Source organism: Thermothielavioides terrestris, chromosome 2, assembly GCF_000226115.1.
Source record: "Thermothielavioides terrestris NRRL 8126 chromosome 2, complete sequence".
Taxonomy (NCBI): domain Eukaryota; kingdom Fungi; phylum Ascomycota; class Sordariomycetes; order Sordariales; family Chaetomiaceae; genus Thermothielavioides; species Thermothielavioides terrestris.
In genome coordinates this window covers 7904961-7925779 of record NC_016458.1, presented here as the reverse complement: position 1 = coordinate 7925779, position 20819 = coordinate 7904961, and the positions used below count along the sequence as shown (strand labels likewise).

The window sequence follows — 20819 nt, the reverse complement described above, 5'->3', positions numbered from 1 at the left end:
CCATGGAAGATGCTTTTCCTCGCTCCGGAGTGCCGCTCGTTGGCCAGGGGCCCAGCGTGATTTGCGCCGTACTTAATGTGTAACTTAGCGTAGGTATTTCAGCACTGCAGCGGCATCCCGTCACCAACCTCACCTACCTCCCCAAGTTCGAGGAATTCAAGAGGTGAGACGGGATCTCATTCCCACAACGAAGCCGCGGATGGTTGCCGATGACCTGTCCGCGAATTGACGGACCAAACCAAGCCCTTCATTGAATTGACAACCCACCAGCTTCGCAACGGAAGAAGCAGCTCTGCGAATGACTGGCGAACAGCAAAGTAAACAACACCACTCCCAATCCCCTTCGCCAACAATGTCCCAACCACCGACCTCATCCTCCTCACCACTCCCGGAGAAATCCCAAGCCACCGCCACCTCCACCCGCAACAACACCGCCCACTCCAATGACACCCAGCTGCCCCTCCACACAACCGACCTCCCGCTGGAGCGGACGCCGACCCAGGCGGAGAAGTTCGCCGGTGTGCTCGCGGTCCGCCCCGAGGGCGAGTCCGGCCGCTCGGGAATCCACCCGCTGCTGTTCCTCCGCAACGTGTTCCGCTCGGCCTCGTGGGCCTCGCGCGCCGTCAACGTGCTGTGGCCTGTCGTGCCGGCCGCCATCGCCGTACGCTATGCCCTACCGGACAACCACCTCGTCATCTTCATCCTGAGCTACCTGGCCATGGTGCCGTGCGCGAACCTCATCGGGTTTGCCGGGCAGGAGCTGGGCAGGAAGGTGCCGCATGTGATGGGGGTTATTATCGAGACTACGTGCGTGCATTTCTTCTTTTTTTTCCTATGGGAATGGGGATTGGGGTGGGGGTTCGGTAAAAGGAGGAGGGGAGGGTGCTGGCAGAAGGCAGGGCGTGTGTGTGCTGACTGGCTGACTGATTCAGGCTGGGTGGCCTCGTCGAGATCATCATGTTCATCGTCCTGATTACGCGGCCTGACGTCCCCGGAATCAACTACATCCAGGTCATTAAGGCGGCCATCCTGGGATCGGTACTGGCGACCATGCTGCTGTGTCTGGGCCTGTGCTTCGTTGCCGGCGGCCTGAAGCGCGAAGAGTCCTCGTTCAGCGAGACCGTCAGCGAAGCGGGCAACGGGTTGCTCCTGACAGCGTGAGTTGCACACTCCCGGTTGGGGGGGGGGGGGGGGGGGGGAGGCGGTTATAAGTCCTTACTTGCTGACCTTATGTCCAGCGGCTTTGGCCTCGCCATCCCGACCGTGTTCGAGCACTCGCTCGGCAGCAATATTGCCGATCTGGAGGCCAAGACGATCCACATCTCGCGCAGCACCGCGGTGCTGCTCATGATCGCCTACTTCATCTACCTCTTCTTCCAGGCGCGCACACACCACGGCATCTACGACGCCATCTTCGTCGCCGACGAGGAGCGCGACACCGACAGGCACGAGTCGCGCATGCACCACCGGCTGACGTTCACCGAGTGCGTCCTCGCGCTGGCGGTTGCCATCGCGCTCGTGACCATCATCGCCATCGCCCTGGTCGACCAGATCCACTTCATCGTCGAGGAGCGGCACGTGTCGGACGCCTTCGTCGGCCTCATCCTCGTGCCGCTGGTCGAGAAGGCGGCCGAGCACCTGACGGCGGTGGACGAGGCGTACGACGACCAGATGAACTTTGCGCTGTCGCACGTGCTGGGCGCCACGCTGCAGACCGCCCTGTTCAACGCCCCGCTCGTCGTCATCGTCGGCTGGGGGCTCGACAAGGACATGGGGCTGAACTTTGAGACCTTCGACATCGTCGTGCTGCTGCTGGCCATCATCACCGTCGGCAACTTCCTGCGCGACCAGAAGACCAACTACCTCGAGGGCGCGCTGTGCGTGATTGTGTACATTGCCATCGCCGTCGCCGCGCTGTACTATCCGAACCCAGAGGAGCTTGTGACTGCGGCTGCCGGGGGTGTTTCTGAGCGCTGAAGAGTTGTTATATTTCGCATAAACACTGCTTTATCCCGGCGGGCATCAGGTAGACATGACGGGAGATGGACTTATATAAAGCGTGCGCAGGAAATAGAGCAAGCAAAATGACGGAGCATTTTATCTTTCATGCCGAGGCACAGGACCTATCTGTCGGAATGTCGGCTTAGCAAACCACTGCCTGGAAAATCAACAGTCTGTCCATGTTAACTCAACGCCGTAGAAGGCCATCTTTGAGACACCCGGTCCGGACCCGGCCCACAAAGGGGTTGTACAATTGCAAAGGATATTCTAGAAATACACAGTGAACCAACCCCGACCCCTTCCTCGACAGAACAACTCCCTCTCGCGTCTTGTTAACCGAGGACAGCAATCAGCTGATGAAGCACAGACAGCCCAGGCCCAAGTAGAAGACAAACAGCGGATACACAGCCAGGCCGACGCGGTTCTTGACGACCCCGCTGCCGCCCAGGATGCTGATGCCCGCGGCCAGCGACCAGGCCACCAGCACGAGGTACACCGGGATCCTCGCGATCCAGTGCAGGCTGAGCGCCGACAGCAGCGCGGCAATGACGAGCGGGAACAGCGTGTAGCCAATGACGCAGATGCTCTGCGCGAAGGAGCTGCAAACAGACAAACGTTAGCCCAGCCCAACCCAGCCCAGCCAAGGAGGACAAAACACCTCCGTCGTCAGCATGAAAAGAGCACGAGACACGAGACAACTCACATATTCCCCCCCAGCAACTTGATCTGCAGCGTGACGACCGCCATCCCAATCCACACCATCGCAAACACCCCACTGAACACCACCTCCCGCTGCTGCTCCCTGCTCTTCAAGCACAGCAGCGTGCTGAGCATCAAACAGAAAATCAGCGGACCCCACAGATCCCACCCGGCGCCGAGCCCGACCCTCCTCCCCCCGCCCTCCGCCTGGCCAGCGGCCTGGAAATACTCGCCGCTAAGCAAGCCCTCGGCATCGCTCGCGACGCTGCCCGCGAGGCCAGCGAGCTCCTCGCGCGCGGCCGCCAGCCCGCCGCCGGCGCGCAGCGTCGCGTACGCGCCGCGCAGCGAGCCGCCCGTGCGCGACGAGAAGGACAGCAGGTGCCGCGGGTACAGCACCTCGCGCAGGGTGGCCCACACGGCCAGCAGGTCGCGCCGCAGGGTCGCCCACACGGACTCGTCGATGGTCGACCGCGGCGCCGCGCGGTCCTCGCCTGGGATGCGGCTTGTCCAGGCGGCCGAGGCGGCGGTCGTTGCCGAGCCGATGGTGCCGGATACGAGAGGCGGGTTGTTGTTGTTGCGCGAGGCGGAGGTGGTGGAGGTGGATGGGGTGGGTTGGTGGGTGGTGGTGGAGAGCGGGTCGTCGAAGGTGTTGAGGTCGGCTGTTAGAGGGGCCAGGGGGAGGTAGGTGGTTAGCTAAAGACTGATGATGCGGAGGGAGGAGCAGACGCACCGTCGTCCGGGTCGATCAGCTCGTCGTCGTCATGTCGACGGCCGGCACGTTCTGGTAGTCGCGGCGGCTTGGCGCGGCCATGGTCGCGGTGTCGGCGGCACGCCGAGTTGCGTTGGGGTGCTTGATGGGATCGGATGCTATGTGCGTATAGGGGGAACCGTGATGTTGGTGCAGGGTGCTGCGGCCGTCGTGCAGGAGTTTGGATATGGCATCGAGCAGGGCCAAAGGGTCCACGGTTTCCTCAAGCTTGCGCAAGCCAACTGACGTTGCAGGCCCAAGCTCCTGCCAGCAAATGTGGGTCAAACACCGGTAACTAACAGAGGTCTAAATTTCGCTGCTTTCAACATTTCGAAAGCCACATACCTTAACGTTACGGCGTAACGCCAATGGTAACATTACTGGACAGAACTGCCCTGTCGAGGACCATAACCTCGACGTCAATGCGAACTCTCAAATACAACACAGCTCATCGTCCACACCAATTCGCCCCAACTTCCCCCAAACAACCAGCCCTTCAAGATTCAGCACTACTCACAGCAATAGAGGCGAATCAAATGGTCGGGACCCTGAGCCCAATAATTTCAATCTCCACCCCCTCCTCGCTCTCAGCACCACCAGCCTCGCCTCGTTCCTCTCCTCTCCTCCTCTCCCCCTCCCGAACTGTGCAGCAACACCCCCCCGCCAATCCTGAACTCGTCGAAAACCACACCGCCGGGAATCCGCGCGACGCCCAGCTCCATGGTCCATGCTCCGAATCGCCAGAGAAAATAGCAGATAGTCATGATAGCCGTCCGTGGGTGCAGTGAACGAGGAGTCCCTCGTGTACTACGTGCCGTACCGTGTCCCTTCAGCGCTGTCCCTTCAGCGCGTAACGCGGAAGATCTGATTTATTGAGGAGACAACGAGGTGAAGGCACAGTTCCGTAACAGCAGCGGTTCCGACCACATGAACACTTCCGATGGCCCGGCTGGATGCCGACATCGAAATCTCATACCAGGAATACACTGGCCAGTCACATGTGCTGGTCGTCGCGTCCATTGTCCTTGACGGGGGGTGTCCACACTGCGCCATGTCTTCATCTACCTCTGCGTCCCCTATCCTCCGCTGCGTCATTCCCTTCCAATGTGCATGTATGTACATACTATGTACAGATACAGCGACGCAAGAGCTGGCTTGTACTGTACATACCTACCTACAACCCCAAAGTTGCTGAACAGGAATTTAACGCTCGACAAAATCCCGCCATTAATAGTACTCGTAATAACAATCATGATGCTGACCACCGCACTCAAGCCTGAGGATGAGGATGACAACAATGATGGTGAGTGTAATAAGGTATCCAACCCAGAACCAAACAACCCAAAGATCCCAAGCTTTTTGCCCAAGTCCCGCCGCCTGCCTTGCCCTTACCCTTGAGCTTGCCTTGCCTTGCCAGTTTGCCCTTTTGCGTGCCCTCTCAGAGAAGACCCAGATATAAATTAAGACAAAATATAGAAATGTTCAGACTCTGAGCCCTATGACCTTGTCGCAGATAGCCGCTGAGCCAGATTCCTCCCGCCCTTCTTCTCCCCCTTGCCGTCCCGTTAATGTCAAAAAGCACAACACGGACGTCATGATTTCCACGGCGGGCAATTCAAACCCATCCAGCGCCTGCATCTACCGCCAGCCCGCAATATTAATACCCACCCCACCAAACAAACACCCAACTCACACTGCCACGACCATAGCCTGCTGGGACGGACTACCAGAAGTACCTCCCCGCCTGTGCGCCGCGGCCCGACAACTCGCCCACGCTCGCCGCCGCCGACGACGACGGGCCTCCCGCAGACGCCCCGCCGCCGTAGCTCGGCGCGCACGTCCTCCTCGCCGCGGCCGCCGGCTCAGACCACGACATGGTCGGCACGTAGGTCGCGTTGGAGGAGGCGGAGGAGGAGGTGGTGGAGGAGGCCTGCTGCTGCTGGTGACGCGCGTGGTCCTGCAGCGCGTCGACCGAGAAGGCCGGGCGCAGCGGCGGGCGGCGGTGCTGCGGATATTGCCCCCGCTCGTACCCGCTGCTGCTGCTGCCGCTGCTGGTGCTGCTGGCGTGGGTGTATGGAAAGGTGGCGCTGGCCGGGGTTGACGGCGCGCCCCACAGCGCTGGCCGGCTGCCGCTACTGCTGCTACTGCTGCTGATGATGCTGCTGGTGGTAGTGTTGTACATCCCCTCGTCGAGGGACGCGTGTCGGGTGCGGTAGGCGTGCATGGGGGACTCGGCGGGGTAGATGCTGCCGCGGCCGAAGGGCGGGTCCTTGGCCAGGTCGCTGGCGCCATCCGCTCGGGTTGGTGTCTGGTCTGCGGGAGGCGGATATGTGGTCGGCCGAGTGTCCGGCTCCCAGACCGGCAGCCCATCCACCGGTTGGGCGCCGAGCATGGGTCGGCCCTGGCCGTAGCTGGCGAGCGTCCCGTTGATGCCGGTTACTGCCCAGGCAAAGACGGCCACGTCCCGTATCGACCGCATCAGCTCTGCATGCTGCCGTGTTAGTTCTGGGACAGCTTCGACGCCAGCATGGCCGAGGCTAGGGGATAACGTACGATCGAAAGGTGGCCCGCCCGCCGCTTTGACGCACTCGCGCAACGGCATGTACTGCGGCAGGAACGGCGGGCGGAATGTGTAGAGGAGCTCAGGTGGGAAGTAAGGTTCGATCGGCTGGAGACCCCACGGCGCCGCGAACAGGCCGTTCTCGAAGTTGAAGGGCGCAGGTAGCACAGGTGGTTGTGGGTCCAGTATAGGGGGCCGCGCTCTGCGCAACACCACGACCAGCCCGTCTGACGTACAGGAGACGACAGCCTCGAGCTCGAATGTCCGGGGCGCCTGCGGACGACGCTCGCGCGGTATTGAGGCACGGAGAGCGCTTGAGGCACCCCCGCTTTCGCTCCCTCCGCCGCCGCGGCCGCCGTCAACGCCCCGTGCAGCCGGCTCTTCGCTAATGTCCATGCCATCATCCCCGACCTTGACATCCTTGACGTCCAGTTCGCTTCCGTCAGGACTGCAGCTCCTTTCTTCCGCTTCGTCCTCCAGGTCGTCAGCTTCATCCTCCTCTTCCTCGTTTTCCGCATCGCTCAAGTCAATTCGCGGGTCCTTGTACCAGAAGCGCAAGTAGGCAATCGACTCGTTCGCCTTGGCGCTTTCCAAACACCTTTCAGCTTCTTCGAGGCAGTTGGGCTGGATGCACTCGTAGAAGGGCCGCTCCAGGAGCTCAGCCGGCCGTAGCCCCAGAATTTGGATGACAGCATCTGTCGCGTACATGATGGTCAGGTTCCGAGTGAACCGGTTGAGAATAAGCGCGGCACGGGGTTCCCGCTCCATGGGAGGCATTTCGAACTTCGGCGAGAGGTGTTCCAGCATGTGGTATCGAGGATCCCGCGGCGAGGTGGAGAATATGCGGCGGACCTGGGGCGCGTCCCTCGCCCTCCCTAGACGGACACATTAGCGCCAGGACACAAGTGCCAGCCTGGGGTTCAAATCCGCACTTTCACTCCTCGCCCCCTTAAAATATATGCTCGTCGACGCCACCAAGACATTGTGCACGACGGTGAAGCAGCATTCGCAGCTGACCCACTGGCCGGTTCTGGAAAGAATGCGGGCGTAGTGGAGGACGGCGGCCTTGTCTAGCAGGACGCCTCGGCTGTGGATCGAACGCGCAAACGGCACCTCGTCGGGGTGGAAATAGTCAAACGCTGACTTCCCCCTGACCTCGTCGGGCTGGTACCCCAGAATGTCGAGGATCGAATCGGACGCAAAGAGAATGTTGGCATCGGGGGTGAGGTCTGGGCAAGGACGACAGTCAGCCGGCGACGCAGAACTCGGCCGTGTTGAACCCACTGTGGATGGTTATGAATGTCTGGTCTCGCGGGTCCATGGGGGCTGATGACGGCGGGGCCCGCGGGAGCGAGCTGGCCGGAAGTGCAGGAGAATTCGGTTACAGCTTGCTCTCCATGCGGTGATGGACAGCGAGGTAATATCGGGCGGGAGAAGCTAGTTCCAAAAGGAGGCGCCGAGCCAGGAACCAAACGGGATATCGTGCAGCTCAAGCAGGAGCACGCAGGGCGGGCGGTGCGGCAAGAGCGTGAGCTCGGGCGTGCTTCATGAGTTCGCTAGGGACCGGGAGCGAGAAGACTGACGGGGCCACAAGACGCTGCAACAGGAAAGCGTCGCGTATCCCGCGGCCTTGCTTGTGCGTGATGTCCTCGACCGCTGCGACCGTGGTCTGCCAACCGGAGCACGTAGTACAGAGATCCCGCCGTCACCTGGGAGCCCAATGTATCAAGTCCCACCCGTTCCACCGATGGCTGGTCCTTGGGGGGACGGTTGGGAGACCGAGGGGAGAACAGGGAACTCTGGCGGAAGGAGGAGGGAACGCGGGCTGGTCGAGAGCAGCACCGAGAGGCCCAGCGAGACGGGTGCATGCAGCACACACTGGTGAGGAGAAGCCCTCAAACTGCTGGCTGGCCCGGAACCACAGGCCGAATCGCAACCGAAAGCGCCGGCAGCGTCGCACTGCGGGCAATGTCTTCGGTTTTGTGCAGTCAGGCCTCGGAGAGCACCAGAAGCCAAGCGGGGACGCTCTGAATCGCTGGCGGTTGAAATTGCACGGTCACGGCCGAGGATTGTCGGTGCAGTCCACGGTTTGTATCTGGAGTTCGACGTCGCTTTTTCTCGCGTTTGTTTGGCCGCCTCGACACTGGGCCAGGGAAAGAGACAGGTCTTTCCAAGGCCAAGTGATTGACAACGCGGTTTTGTGAGTGCTCTTCGAACCGCTGGTTCGAGAGGGGCTCACACAGTACAAAATGAGGAGGAGGACAGAAAGGTTGGGCAAGGTGGCTGTTTACTGTTCAAACGAGACACTGGACCCAGGACTGGGCCTGGCCTGTGAGACCGAGACGGGAAGGGCTTGCACCACGGCACGCTGCGGGAACGCGCTTCCTATGCTGTTTGGGAGGTGCTGCAGATGCAGCGCGAACCCGCGATCCTCAAGAAGAGAAGTTGAAGTCGAGCGAAACGAGGCTAACATTCACGAGAGTTAGTGTAGATATTGCCATCCACCTTGCAATATATAGCGTCTTGGCTAGGAGCAGCATGGGGCGGCATGGGTGATAACTTTGGGACATGGCGCGGATGCCGCGAGCTTCCGCCAGCCCAAAGGCCCAAAGTCTTCAGATAACAGAGCGGGAAATGGGCACTTGGGATACTCGAGAGAAGACGGGACGCAATCCCGGCGGCAAGAAGCCGAATTTTGCTCCCCACGTCAGCGAACGACGAACCTGGAAGGATGTTCACAATACGGAGGTACATTCACTACACTAAATGCCGGAACCAATGCCATCCGCGGACGCCTAGCCATATTTGGCAAGAACCACAGACTCGGACCTGGCCTTTTGGGTTTTGTTGGGTTTTGGGCCTGCCAGGTGCCCGGCACGGGATTGACTTCGTCTGGCGGGAGAGAACGCACAGGATACGGACTACTGAGAGAACTGCCATGGGAGTTGCGCACCGCCGACTCTGTGGGGAGTAGAGAATGCAAATCTCCTATGCCCAGGTGATCTCCAAGATGATGGAACTTGCTGTCCCTTTTGACTCGTGGGATGCTCAGTCTGTCGCGGCCATCAAGGTGTTGTTCCATCCACAGGCGAGTTGAGCGGGTTCTGTATCGGTACGGAATACATACAGCACGTATACTACACTAAACTACCTGGTATGTACACTGCCAGTGCACTATTCTTCATGGCGAGTTAGTGTACCCGCTGGTCGGGGCCATCGAAATTTCCATCTCGGCTCCTTCGCATGATCGTCAGGGCCGAACCCCAGCGAATATCGCTGTTCCACCACGAAGGACGGCCCAAATCAAAGGGCAAGGCGCCGGTGAAGCGCGGTCGGTTGGACGGTTTACTGTCGTGTGCGGAATACACTACGGAGGTACTACCTAAAGGTAGTGTACCTTAGTGTATGCAGTCTGGCACACAGTCATGTTCCTGTGTATTCCGTACACTAGGTAACATTAACGGGTACCTCGAGTGTTACCGGTTGACGGGCAGATGATAACTAGCATGAGCTGGCCGTTTGCAGACAAACTTCCAAAGAACGCGATGGCATCTGTTCTTCCCCGACTTCTCTGTTCTGATAGTTATCTGACAGAACATTTCACGGACAGCTTCGACCTGCTTCCTTGGCGGCGTGGGGTTGAAGGTACCGATTACATGACGGAAGGAGTGGAGTGTACCTCTGGGTGCTGGAGCGAGAGGAGGGGATCGCCAACGATTTTCGCGACCCTGGAGCACCAAGCAGGGCAATGGCATTCTCCGTCGAGCTGTTCTTGTGCTACCATTGGCGGGTTTGCGAAGCGCCAGCGATCTGCACTCTTGCTTTCCCAAGTTGTTTCCCTGGATTTCCATCCACGCTTCCATCCCGATTCGCCAGGACCACCACGTTACCATGGCGCTGGAGTGATAGGAATCAACACCTCCCGCACCTGTCCGCGAATGGGGAACTCTCTTGAATCCCTGAATGCGGGCTCGCTGCCGCGGCCGGCTGGCGACGCATCACGAAGACTGAAGCAAAAGAAAGGACTTCTGATGTGCGGTGAGCGCTGCTGATGCGACGCGCGGCTACTGCAGCAATTGGTTGAATCTTTGGAGCCCGGCTGCCGGGGAGAACAAGCTTCAACTTGGGGCGGCACAGCCTGGCACACCCAGCATGCACTATGAGGTTCGATGATGGGAGTTGATAGCCGTCGGCCGATTCGGCAAGCTCAGCCGTTGGGTGACTGTCTGCCCGTTTGTCGATGAGGCCCGGCCACATGTAGGCAACATCAATCATCGGTCACTAGGTCAGGGGAGAATCCTTCGACCCGTCATGAACCCATACTGGTCGAGCGCAGACGACAAACCAGCCATGGACCGTTAAGCGGACGTGCTGTTATACTACGGCCGGCACTAACCATCCCACACCGGATGACTTCTGTCGACCCCCAACGCACCAATACCCAGTAATCCGGCCATGGGGTTGATGCACAACGACTTGGTGAAACTTAACTGCATCGTCGACAACAACAAGTTCGCGGAGCTCGCTGATTGGGAAATGGCGGGCTCTCTCGGCTGAGTGGAAGACGGCTGGCGAGGTCCATTGGAGGGTCAGAACGCCTCAGAAGGAGCATTTTACCAGTGCTGGCTGGCTGGCTTGAACGAGGACAAGCTTCGGGAGATTATGTAGTGAGTTGACTTTTGTAAGGATGGTATGTATGCCTGACCTGTAAGGAAAGGCCCTGGGTGATGATGATTTAAATAGACAGTTTTGATTGCTTGCTATGTTGAGTGAGAATTATCATCAATTGAATTGCATCCGTTAGGTGCACTGAAGGAACTCGCCGGTCACGTCGCGTGTTTGACGCGTTGACCAAGTTACAACTCTAATTGAAGTTCTGACCCACTCCGCTGCGTTACCGGGCTATCAGATTCAACAACTGCTTGGCTGTAAAGCGCAGCAACCATCGGAGAAGATAACAAGACCCGAACTGTAACCGATTCCGCAAAGCCTACGGAATACAGCTTGGCTTTTGGCAGTTTCACGGCGGCCATCCACACAACGCGATCTGAAGCTCAACCGCGCCTTGACCCATCCACATACTGTTCACAAACCCGCTGGAAGACTTGCAAGGTTCGAGGAAGTCATACCCTCGTTAGTGCTGCAGATGCCGTTGCCCGAGTCAGCCGAGTGGGAGCTTCCCAGGCTGCGTGCTTCCTTCATCTTCCAGGTGCGATGCGCTTCTCAAACTCTCATCATGAACCCGCCAGGCCACACGACACTCACTCACACAATGCACAGGACGACTGCAAGTACCTTTCCAAGGACCAGGTAGCAAGCCAAGGTTTGTATCAAGAGACAGGTCTCCTCGGTCTCGTAGGTTGGCTGACATGGCTGACTGGGGCCCTCAGACCTGGCCGAGTTCTTCGACGTCAAGTTCTACCCCTACAACCCTCCGGGCGCCCCTCCAATATTTGCGGCAACAAGCAAGAAGCATGTAAGAAGCCAGGTTGCCCTTCAGTCACGAACGGTGCTGACCTAGCCCTGCAATCGAAAAGGCGGTGATCTGCCGGTTGACACAAACAACGGACAAAGACACGAATCCGTGCGAGATAATACAACTTATCCGGGACGAGAGCGTAGGTCAACTCTGGTATTTCTGCGACGGCTTGTCTAACCTCGCCATAGGACGCCGCGAACTGCGCCAGCTGCTGGTCGAAGGACCCAGTCACGCATGAAGCGTGGCTCTGCGTCGCCGGCAACGATTACAACATCAAAGTGTACAATGTGAAGCAGGGGAAGCTGGTCAGGGTAAGCCTAGATGCCGGGTCGGGAGCTCTTAGCCGTTGTCAATGGTAGCTAATCCTGCGGACAGACACTTGTCGGCCATGGCGGAGTAAGTGCGGCCGGGCGTCAAATTCTGGAGAGCGAGCGCCGCCGCTTACAGTGGTTAGGGCATCAACGATCTCGCTACCTCTCCTGATAACCCGCTGATCATAGCCTCGGCATCCGACGACACAACCATCAGAATATGGAGCCTGGCAGCCGCCCACGAGAAGCAGTCCTGCGTCTGCATCCTCGGCGGTGAAGGTCATTCATACGACTTGCTGAGTGTAGTACGTATGCTGTTCTCTCAAAACAAATCTTGTGCGGGTTGCTAAAAGTTGCCCAGGCGTTCCATAACAATGGTCGTTATGTGCTTTCCGCAGGCCACGACCAAGTCATCAACCTCGTAAGCCGCCAGCAGACACGGCCGAGAGAGCAAAAACCACAAACTGACCAGCCGAAGTGGGCTCTTCCAGAATTCCCTTCGGGACACGTCGACGTACCCATTGTGATTCACTATCCGCATTTCTCCTCTTCTGAAATCCACCACAACCTCGTAGACTGGTAAGACCCGCCCCGTCGCTTCCAGCCCTGGTCCTTCCTATTCTTTTCTCACCGCCCTCCAGCGTAGCCTTCTACGGCGACCTGATCCTTTCGCGGGCCTGCCACGAAGACACGATCGTGCTCTGGCAGATCGAGGGCTTCTCGTCGGCGGACCCGATCCCGGACCCGCTGGACGCGCCGACGCCGACCGACATGGCCAAGCAGACGCGGTCCTACTTCGCGCCGACGCTGTCGCCGTCGTCGCGCCCGGCCATGTTCACGCGCCTGGCCCAGTTCCACACGCCCGACTGCGGCGTGCAGTTCTTCATGCGCTTCCGCGTCTTCCACGCCCCCGGCAAGCACCCCATCCTGGCCTTCGCCAACGCCAAGTCGCGCACCTTCTTCTGGGACCTCGCCCGCTTCGGCTCCTACCGCGCCTACATGGCCGACCTGAAGGAGGCGCAGCAGCGCGCCAGCCGGCAGCCGCTCGCGGGGGCGGACGCCGCCGCTGCCGTGCCGAAGCCGTCCTGGCTGGTGGTCAAGCGCGGGAAGAAGACGCCCGCCGGCGCCACCGCCTCCGCCGCGACTTCCCAGGCGGCAGCGGCGGGGGACGGCACGGCGAGCCTGCGGTCGCTCTCGTTTGCCGTCGGCGGCGACAAGGAGTCGATGGTCTCGGCCAGCCCGGACCCGGAGAGCGCGGCCGTGCTGGGCGGCTACACGCGCGAGACGCTGCAGGCGTGGGCCGAGATGTACGACCTGTCGAACCCGGTGGGCTACGTCAAGGCGCACCGCACGCTGCAGATCGACGGCGGGTTCGTCGGCAGGCAGGTCGGCTGGAGCCCCGAGGGCGAGTGGTGCGTCGTGGTCGGGAACGGGAACCGCGCGCTCATCTACCAGCGCTGGGGCAAGGAGAAGGGGATTGCCATGCAAGTGGGCTGAAATGTCTTGTTCTAGTTTGGTTCTGTAGTCGTAGTCAGAGTCTGTTCTCCCTTAATTAAATAATTAAGCTCCTCCCATTGACGAGAACATGGGTAACGGCGAAGTCTCCCGGTCCTCCTCATCCGCTTCATCCTCTTCATCGTCCGACCGCAGCGACTCCAAAAGCGCCTCGTCATGGTCCTTCAGCTCCCCGCCGCCCTCCTTGATGCGCAGCAAAAGGCGCCGGGCCGTCCTGCGCTGCTCCGCCCGCGCTCTCCTGCCCTCGCTGTCCTCCGCGTCGGACCGCGGCGCCGGCGGCACCTCCAGGTCCCCGAGGTACAGCGCCGCCATGGCCCTGAGCCGGAGCAGCTCCGGGTCGCGCGAGAACGGCGGGGTCTCCATGACGGTGTCCATGCGCTGCGCGACGTCGGTCATGCGCTGCAGCGCCGCCAGGCGCAGCTCGTCCTCCCTCTCGCGGGCGCGCAGCGCGCGGTGGCTGAGCCCGCGCAGGTGGTGATGGTGGTCGTGGTGGTGGTCTGCCCGCTGCGGTGCCTCGTCGCCGCCGTCCCAGCCGCCGCCCGGCTCGTAGCCGTAGTCCGCCGCCGGCTCGTCGACGTCCATACCGCCGTCATCGTCGTCGACCTCGCGGGAGCGCCGCAACCGCGCCAGCCCCCGCCTGTGGCTCGCATGCGCCGCCTCCATCTCGGCCCCAAACAGCGCGGCCTGGAAGTCCAGCACGCCCTCCGCGGTGGTGGCCGGGTGCGCCTTGTTGAAGGGGTACTGCTGGATCAGGAAGCGGTAGTACGCCCTCAGCCGCTCGAGCCTTTCCTCCGCCCGCGCCAGTCGCCTCTCTTCCTCCTCCTCCTCCTCCTCCTCCTCCTCCTCCTCTTCCTCTTCCCCTTCCTCCCCCGGAACGGGGCGCTTTTCCTCCTCCTCCTCTCCCTCCCGCAGCAACACCTCGGCGCCCATCTCCCACGCCCGCCCGAACCGCAGGTCCACCCGCCGCCCGTTGACCCGCGCCCGCGCCAGCAGGCCGAACGCGCGCCGCGCCCGCGCCACGTCGCCCTCGGCGAGGCAGCGCTGCACGGCGGCCACGAGGCAGCCCGTGCGGGCGCGGTAGGCGCGGGCTATTCGGTCCTGCTTCTTCGGCTTGCCGAGGCGGCGGTGGCTATGGCTGGGTCTGGGAGAAGCAGAATGGTGATGGTCTGTGTCGGTGGCTGTTTCGTCGCCGTCGTCGGTGGTGGTGGTTTGCCAGCCTGCTGCTGCGTCGCTGGCTTCGGTGGCGGTGTCGATGTCCGCGTCGGCGTTGGCGTCTGCGTCGCTGGGGGGTTTCGCCTCGGTGTTGTTGTTGTTGTTGTTGTTGTTGTTGTTGTTGCTGTTGCTGCCTTCCTCCGGGAGAGCGGGGCCGCGACGGTGGCGGCTTTGGTAATGGGCAGGCCGGTGCGGGAAGCCCGGGTAGGCCTTGGATGGGAGCGGTTGCTCGGCTGGGTACCCGGCGACGGCGAATTGTCGGAGGGTGTCGGGGGAGTGCGAGAGCGGGTTGATGATGGCGTCTGAGGCTGCGCGCTTGCGCTTGCGCCGCGGGTTGTTTGAAGGGCCTTCCATTTTTGGGTTGTGCAAGTTTGAATGTGGATATGATGACCTGCTTGGTGAATGGTGTTATGGGATGAGATGAATGAAGCAGCGATGATGAGGCCTTCAGTGAGTGCGACTGCGTGTCCAGAACGCCGCCTTTTGTCACTGTAGTCGTCTTCAATCGGTCGAACCCACTAACAGTTCAGGCAAATTCTCCATCCTATTGGTAGGGCTGGTTGGCAAGATAACCGTTTTTGGGGGGCTCCGATACCTTGAAGTTGAAGGGTGAAGTCCTTGATGATGTAACAAATTTTGAAGGTGAGGTCTGCTGTTACAACGGGGTCCATGTGTAAGTGCTTGATACAGAGCCGTTGCAGAGACAAATAATCCGCCCATGATACAAGAAAGGATAATGCACGGAAACGGCCTTCAGCTACGACACACCTTCAGAGCATATATCCAAAAACAATTTGCTGGCTGCTTAGCACCGTCTATCTCGGCATGACCGCTCACCCTCCAGCAACTTGCCATCGCAGCTCTCTCTCATCTCCGTTTTCCAGGCCTCTTCCGCGAATTCTCTCCTTCAACGACTCAGGGGCCAGAAGAGACGGCAGTTTAATGAGGACCAATTGACCAACCAGACGTGTTTGTACCCGCAGTCTATTTATGTACAATTCCTCCGTCGTGGGACACCCCAAGCATGAGTCGTCTTTACGGCTTCCGCTCAAAGTAGACCCATTGCCCTTCAGCCGGCTGCTCCTCCAGCGGCTCCCAGCTAAAAGATCTCGTCAGCATATGGCAACCCGGGAAGGTGCAGTGGTAGAGTGCCGCTTACACCTTAGACTGAATCATAGTGTCCACCAGGCGGAGCTCGCCCTCGGCCACCTGGATCACCTCCTCGATCAGGCCGGCGCCAATCTTGTTCTCGAGCTCCGACATCCTGCAGGAAGTAGACTCGCGTCAGCATCCAGTCCTCCCTGCATCTGGCCGGTGCAACACCCACTGGTCGGCCGTCAACTGCGGCTCCGGCTCCAACTCCACATGCTCGACGTCGGCCGGGTCTGGCCTCTTGGGCATGTGCTGCAGGTATTCCTTCTCCTCGGCCGTCAACTGCAGCTCCGGGTCCGACTCCGCACGCTCGACGTCGGCCGGGTCTCGCCTCTCGGACATGCGCTGCAGGTATTCCTTCTCCTCGGCCGTCCTGCTGTCCTCGCGCACGGGGCCCTCGTCGAGCTCGCCGTCCCACTCCTGGTACCGCATGTCCTCCTCCGGGGGGATGTGGCGCACGACGAACGTTTCGCCGTTGCGCTCAACCTTGAAGGCGGCGGCGCCTTTGACGCTGGTGCCGGACGCGACGGTGAACTGGTCCGGGTGCTCGTCGAGCAGCTTCTTGGCGCGCTCGTGCCACTCGTCGTAGCCCGGCGGGACGACCTCCTCGACGAGCGCCATGCGGTGCTGGGTGAGCGCCTCGACCGACTGGCGGTAGAGCGAGTGCTCGGGCACGGCCTTCAGCTTCTCGAGCGTCGACGCATAGAGATAGAGCAGCGTCGAGCGCGGCGAGGCGTGCGTGGCAAGCCCCGTCAGGCCCGTCGGAGCGCCCGCTTCGAGATACCGCGCCGCCGGCCGCGCGGCGGCGAGGAGGCGGAGCGTCGCGCGCATCGTGGTGGGTGGTGGTTTCTGCCGCGGAGAGCGAATTTCGCTCGGGGTGGTGCTCGGTGCCGCTGGTGCCGCGGATGCTGCTGGCTCCGACGTCAGAGCTTCTCGAGCCCAGCAGCAGTTGCAATGCGCCGCATCCAATTGGCGAATCCAAGCTGCGGGTGAACCGTCACGTGATGCTCAGCGTTAAATACAATAACCAGGTAAAGTTACGTCTTACGGATTACGGGAATACATGCATCTTGCCGTGCCCTGCATTTCCGGAGCTCATCGAGAATACGGAACCTAGAACAACACAGTTTCAGAGACCCTCGGAGATACGTTGAAGTTGGGAAGCACGAAACACAACCTTTCACCGCAATGTCACCCGATTATTTGCCACTTGATTCAGCATCTCCGGGCCAGAATCACTTACCTCGCTCTCAGACTGGGGGACCACGTTCGTTGAACGCAGGACAGCTTTGTCACTGCGATCGACTCTCAATTGACATCGAAATGCGCTCTGCTTTCCGCGTGCTATCCAAAATGCTGTGCAACCCATTTCTATGTACATTGTAAGAAACGTCTTCGTCAGTCATCACAAGAGAGAAAAAGAAAAATGTCACCAAACAATGAACGTATACACATGCCGCTCGCTGAGATGCTGTCCCTGTCCCTGTCCCGAGTGTCTCAAAAGAAAAGCAGATCCTCTTCATCCCAGCCCATGCCCAGAAACGCCTCCCTGGCCGCCTTCTCCATCCCCGGCGGCCCGCAGATCAACACCATGGCGTCCCTCTCCCTCGGCGGCGCCCCGACCTCCCGCTCAAACAGCGCCCGATCCAACCTGCCCCTCACGCCCGTCCACCCCTCGGGGGGCCGGCTCAGCGCGTGCACAACCCTGCATCGCCCGCCGCCCTCCCTCTCCAAGCGCGCCAGCTCCTCCCGCAGGAGGATATCCCCCTCGGTGCGGTTGCCGTCCAGCAAAAGGCAGTGCGGCGCGCCCGCGCCCGTCTCCCGCATCGCGGCCCGCAGCACGGCGAACACGGGCGTGATCCCGCTGCCGCCGCACACCATCACGAACCGGCGCACCGTCCGCTCGCGCCCGTTCACCGCGCACAGGCCGCCTCCTCCGCCGTGGCGGCGGTGGTGGTGGTGGTACACGAACTTGCCCACGGGGCCCTTGAACTCGACCGGGTGCCCCGCCGGCAGCGCGTCCAGCGCCTGCGTCATCGCGCCGTCGCGGTAGATCTTCACCAGCACCCGCAGCTCGAGCCCGCTGTCGCCGCTGCTGCCGCTAATCTCGCCTGCAGTCTTCTCCTTCTTCTCCTCGTCGTCGTCCTCCTCCGCCGGCAGGGGCGTGTACGCGCGGATGATGGCGCGGCGCGTGGCAGGGTCGCGCAGGCGGATGAGCAGGTGCTGGCCCACGGGGAGGCCGACCGTTTGCGCGGGGGCGGGGAGGCGGAAGGTGAAGATGGCCGTGTCGGGGGAGATGCGGGTCTTGCGGGAGAGGAGGGCGGTGCGCCAGGTTTTGGGATGGAGGAAGACGGTCGAGGTGGACGAGTGGTCGTCGGCGGCGGCGGCGGTGGCGGCGGTGGGGGATGACGGGCTGAGCGTGCCGATGTGGTAGTCGGGCATCATTGCTTTGGCGTTTTCGCTGTCTGGAAAGAAGGGGTTAACGATTGGTTCTGGGGTTCTGGGTCAGGAAGGGGAAAAGAGGCCTTACGGATGGCGAGGAATTCTTCGCTGACGTCCTGCCCGGCGGCGTTGATGATGGAGGCCGCGCCGCCCGGGTGGCCCTCGAGGAACTTGGTGCCGTCGTAGACCTGCCCGTTGACGACGAACCACGGCTGGTCCTCGCCGTCGTGCTGGCGGAGCTCGTCGGCCGTGATCTGCCGCGTCACCTTCTCGTTTACCATGCTGATCTCCTTGACGGGTGCCTCCTCGACCGGAGCCGACTCCTCGCCGGCCATCTTCTCGCCCCAGAAGCCGTTGGTGATGTTGCCGCCCGCTTTCTTGACCCGCTCCATCCAGCCGCCGGGCATCAGCGCCGGCTGCGTCGGGTGCTCGAACCGCAGCGAATGGGCCTCCTTGTGGATGACGACGCGGTACCACGGGTTGTTCATCATGCCCAGCACGCTCCAGTACATGTCGCGCGGCTGCACCATCATGGAGTCGTCCATGGCTCGGATCATGACGTCCCCCGCCTCCCGCAGCCGAGACAGCGGCAGCTCGAGCTCCCAGAAGCACCAGCAGAAGCACGTCTCCCGCCACGACACGTCGAGCCGGCCGCCGAAGAGCATCTCCCCCTCGGGTGCCGACCGGTACAGGTCTTCTGGGTACACGATGGTCGCCAGTATCCACGTCCTGCCCTGGTCGAGCGTCACCTCGAGCCGCGTGACCCGCTTGCCGCCGCCGGCGTATGCGTAGCCCTTCAGCTTGTACGTCCCGCCTGCTATTGTCAGCGGCACCCGCTCGTCGTGCGCGGGCTGGCAGATGGCGCTGTTGGTGTTGAGGTCGTAGATGGCGTACCGCTCGTCCCGCCAGGTGTCCGGCAGGTTGGCGCTCTCCTCGGGGCTGATCATGGTCGGCAGCACGCGGTTGTCGTAGATGTGGTACCAGTTGTCGCTCGGGGCGGCCGTGACGACGATCCGGCGCAGCCACTTGACGCTGCGGCCGCCGATCTGGCCCGGGATGACGATCCGCAGCGGCTTGCCGTGGTCCGGCGGCAGCGGCTCGCCGTTCATCTTGTGCGCCACCAGCATGCCGCGGTCCGGGTCCATGGCCCAGTTGAGCTTGACCGACGTGCCGTAGTACCCGTTGGGCAGCTTGTCGGCGCCCTCGAAGCAGACGTACTTGGCCCCGCGCCTGGGCCGCGCCCGCGTGAGCAGCTCCGGCAGCGGCACGCCCGTCCACAGCGCCGTCGAGAGGCCCGCGGCGCCCCAGGAGAAGCCCTTGGTCTTGCGCACGATGTTTTGCTCCTTCCGCCGGTTGCCGGCGCACACGAGCGTGACCGGGTACGTGACCTGCTCGTACGTCTGGATGAGGTCTCGCAGCGTCAGCTTGACCGGGTGCTCGACCATGCCCTCGATGGTGAACTCCCAGTCGAGCACCTCGGCGTCCTCGACCCGCGGCACCGCTCCATGGTTGCGGACGTAGTGCAGGTCCTTGGTCGTGATGAACCCCTCGTTGAAGAGGTCGGTCAATGGAGCTTCCACATTGAAGGGGTGGACGCCCGTCAGCCGGATGAGCCGGGGGTCTCTCTCCACGTGGTTGTCGGGAGTCTTCAGGTCCTCAGGCAGCACCTTGTTTTTCCTCGATGCCGGCGGAAGGGGATACCGCCGAGCCGTGTGCTCGCCATTGTATGACGCCGGTAGGATGAGGTCTCGCTTCTCGTACTCGTCGAAGTCCTGTATTGGAGGGGTAGGCGGGATGCGTGGCGACGGCGGGACAGGGTGGTGTAGAGATGTCACCGCCATGTTGTCTAATGTGGACTTAAGGGAGGAGTGTAAAACCGTAGCTTCGGATAGATAGGCTTGCTAGAGATAAGGACGAGAAGCAAGTTCAGGGTACCCTACACGGTACGAACTACATAGGCAGTTCCGGCGCCGAAGGGACATTAGAGAAGAGACGAAGAAAGGGGACCAGTGAGAAAGCCACAGGGGCTGGGTGGCAGGGGCGAGGTGTAGTTAAAGAGGCATATATCGAGGACGTCGTCCTCCGCTGCCCATCCCGTTTTGCCCATTGCCGTCCGTTCTCTCCACACTCCCGCTCTTCCATCTACCCGTGCCTTGAGAGGGTGACGATCCTTGTAACCCCGTCCCGAAGCGAGTTCTCTGCTTCTCCGGCGGCCTGCCGGGAACGGACTGCACGATAACACCAGCCGGCAGTGGCTTGATGACAACAGCGCTGCTCGCTCAGCAGGGGGTCAAGCAAGACAGGGCAGCGGGCTGAGCCGATTCCACGTTGCGGACCCGGCGGGTCCATGAGCTCCGCTGGACTCATTGGACGAGGTCAGAGCGGGCGAGTCTCGACCTGGCGTGACGCCTGAGCGAGCGCTCAGCGGTGACACACGACGAGCGGCAGCGGCGTTCAATAACTAACGTGATCCCACTCCATATGCCCCCCGAGGAACCCCGGAAATCGAAGTACTCGACGCGCCAGGATGGGCGCTTCCGCGGACATAGCCCGATCGTTGCTGGGTACGGAGCGTGTTGATTGCTGCTGTCTTATCAGCTGGTGCCCATGATTTGCGATGTCCAAATCAGTTGCGGGCTGATAAGGACGGCCCACCGCAAGATTAATCGGAGATGCTTCGATCAGCCCGCCCACGCCCGC

General features: G+C 61.2%; 6 protein-coding genes across 6 annotated transcripts; 2 read left to right on the top strand and 4 right to left on the bottom strand.

Annotated features, from left to right (window-relative positions):
* The first annotated feature begins 179 nt into the window (after positions 1-179).
* On the top strand, positions 180-2605 carry THITE_2115752 (uncharacterized protein). Its single transcript, XM_003653318.1, has 3 exons — positions 180-807; positions 933-1157; positions 1239-2605. Exons 1-3 carry the CDS (start codon positions 353-355, stop codon positions 1975-1977), a joined length of 1419 nt encoding a protein of 472 aa, XP_003653366.1. The 5' UTR covers positions 180-352; the 3' UTR covers positions 1978-2605.
* A 2344-nt stretch (positions 2606-4949) lies between these two features.
* On the bottom strand, positions 4950-7442 carry THITE_2115749 (uncharacterized protein). The gene is made up of 4 exons (XM_003653317.1): positions 7293-7442; positions 6941-7237; positions 6002-6883; positions 4950-5932 (listed from the first exon to the last, which is right to left on the bottom strand). Exons 1-4 carry the CDS (start codon positions 7327-7329, stop codon positions 5172-5174), a joined length of 1977 nt encoding a protein of 658 aa, XP_003653365.1. The 5' UTR covers positions 7330-7442; the 3' UTR covers positions 4950-5171.
* A 3430-nt stretch (positions 7443-10872) lies between these two features.
* On the top strand, positions 10873-13327 carry THITE_2115743 (uncharacterized protein). Its single transcript, XM_003653316.1, has 10 exons — positions 10873-11217; positions 11289-11331; positions 11399-11484; positions 11546-11626; positions 11676-11798; positions 11863-11883; positions 11942-12103; positions 12160-12219; positions 12277-12377; positions 12440-13327. The coding sequence occupies exons 1-10, from the start codon at positions 11155-11157 to the stop codon at positions 13293-13295; spliced, it is 1596 nt and encodes a 531-aa protein (XP_003653364.1). The 5' UTR covers positions 10873-11154; the 3' UTR covers positions 13296-13327.
* A 31-nt stretch (positions 13328-13358) lies between these two features.
* Positions 13359-14879, bottom strand: THITE_151473 (uncharacterized protein; the record flags this gene model as incomplete). Its single annotated transcript, XM_003653315.1, has 1 exon — positions 13359-14879. One exon carries the CDS (start codon positions 14877-14879, stop codon positions 13359-13361), a length of 1521 nt encoding a protein of 506 aa, XP_003653363.1.
* A 176-nt stretch (positions 14880-15055) lies between these two features.
* THITE_2115741 (uncharacterized protein) lies at positions 15056-16629 on the bottom strand. The gene is made up of 3 exons (XM_003653314.1): positions 15853-16629; positions 15685-15789; positions 15056-15624 (listed from the first exon to the last, which is right to left on the bottom strand). Exons 1-3 carry the CDS (start codon positions 16506-16508, stop codon positions 15561-15563), a joined length of 825 nt encoding a protein of 274 aa, XP_003653362.1. The 5' UTR covers positions 16509-16629; the 3' UTR covers positions 15056-15560.
* Positions 16630-18068: 1439 nt separating this feature from the next.
* On the bottom strand, positions 18069-20110 carry THITE_2115738 (uncharacterized protein). The gene has a single exon (XM_003653313.1). It carries the CDS (start codon positions 19958-19960, stop codon positions 18119-18121), a length of 1842 nt encoding a protein of 613 aa, XP_003653361.1. The 5' UTR covers positions 19961-20110; the 3' UTR covers positions 18069-18118.
* Between the last annotated feature and the right edge of the window lie 709 nt (positions 20111-20819).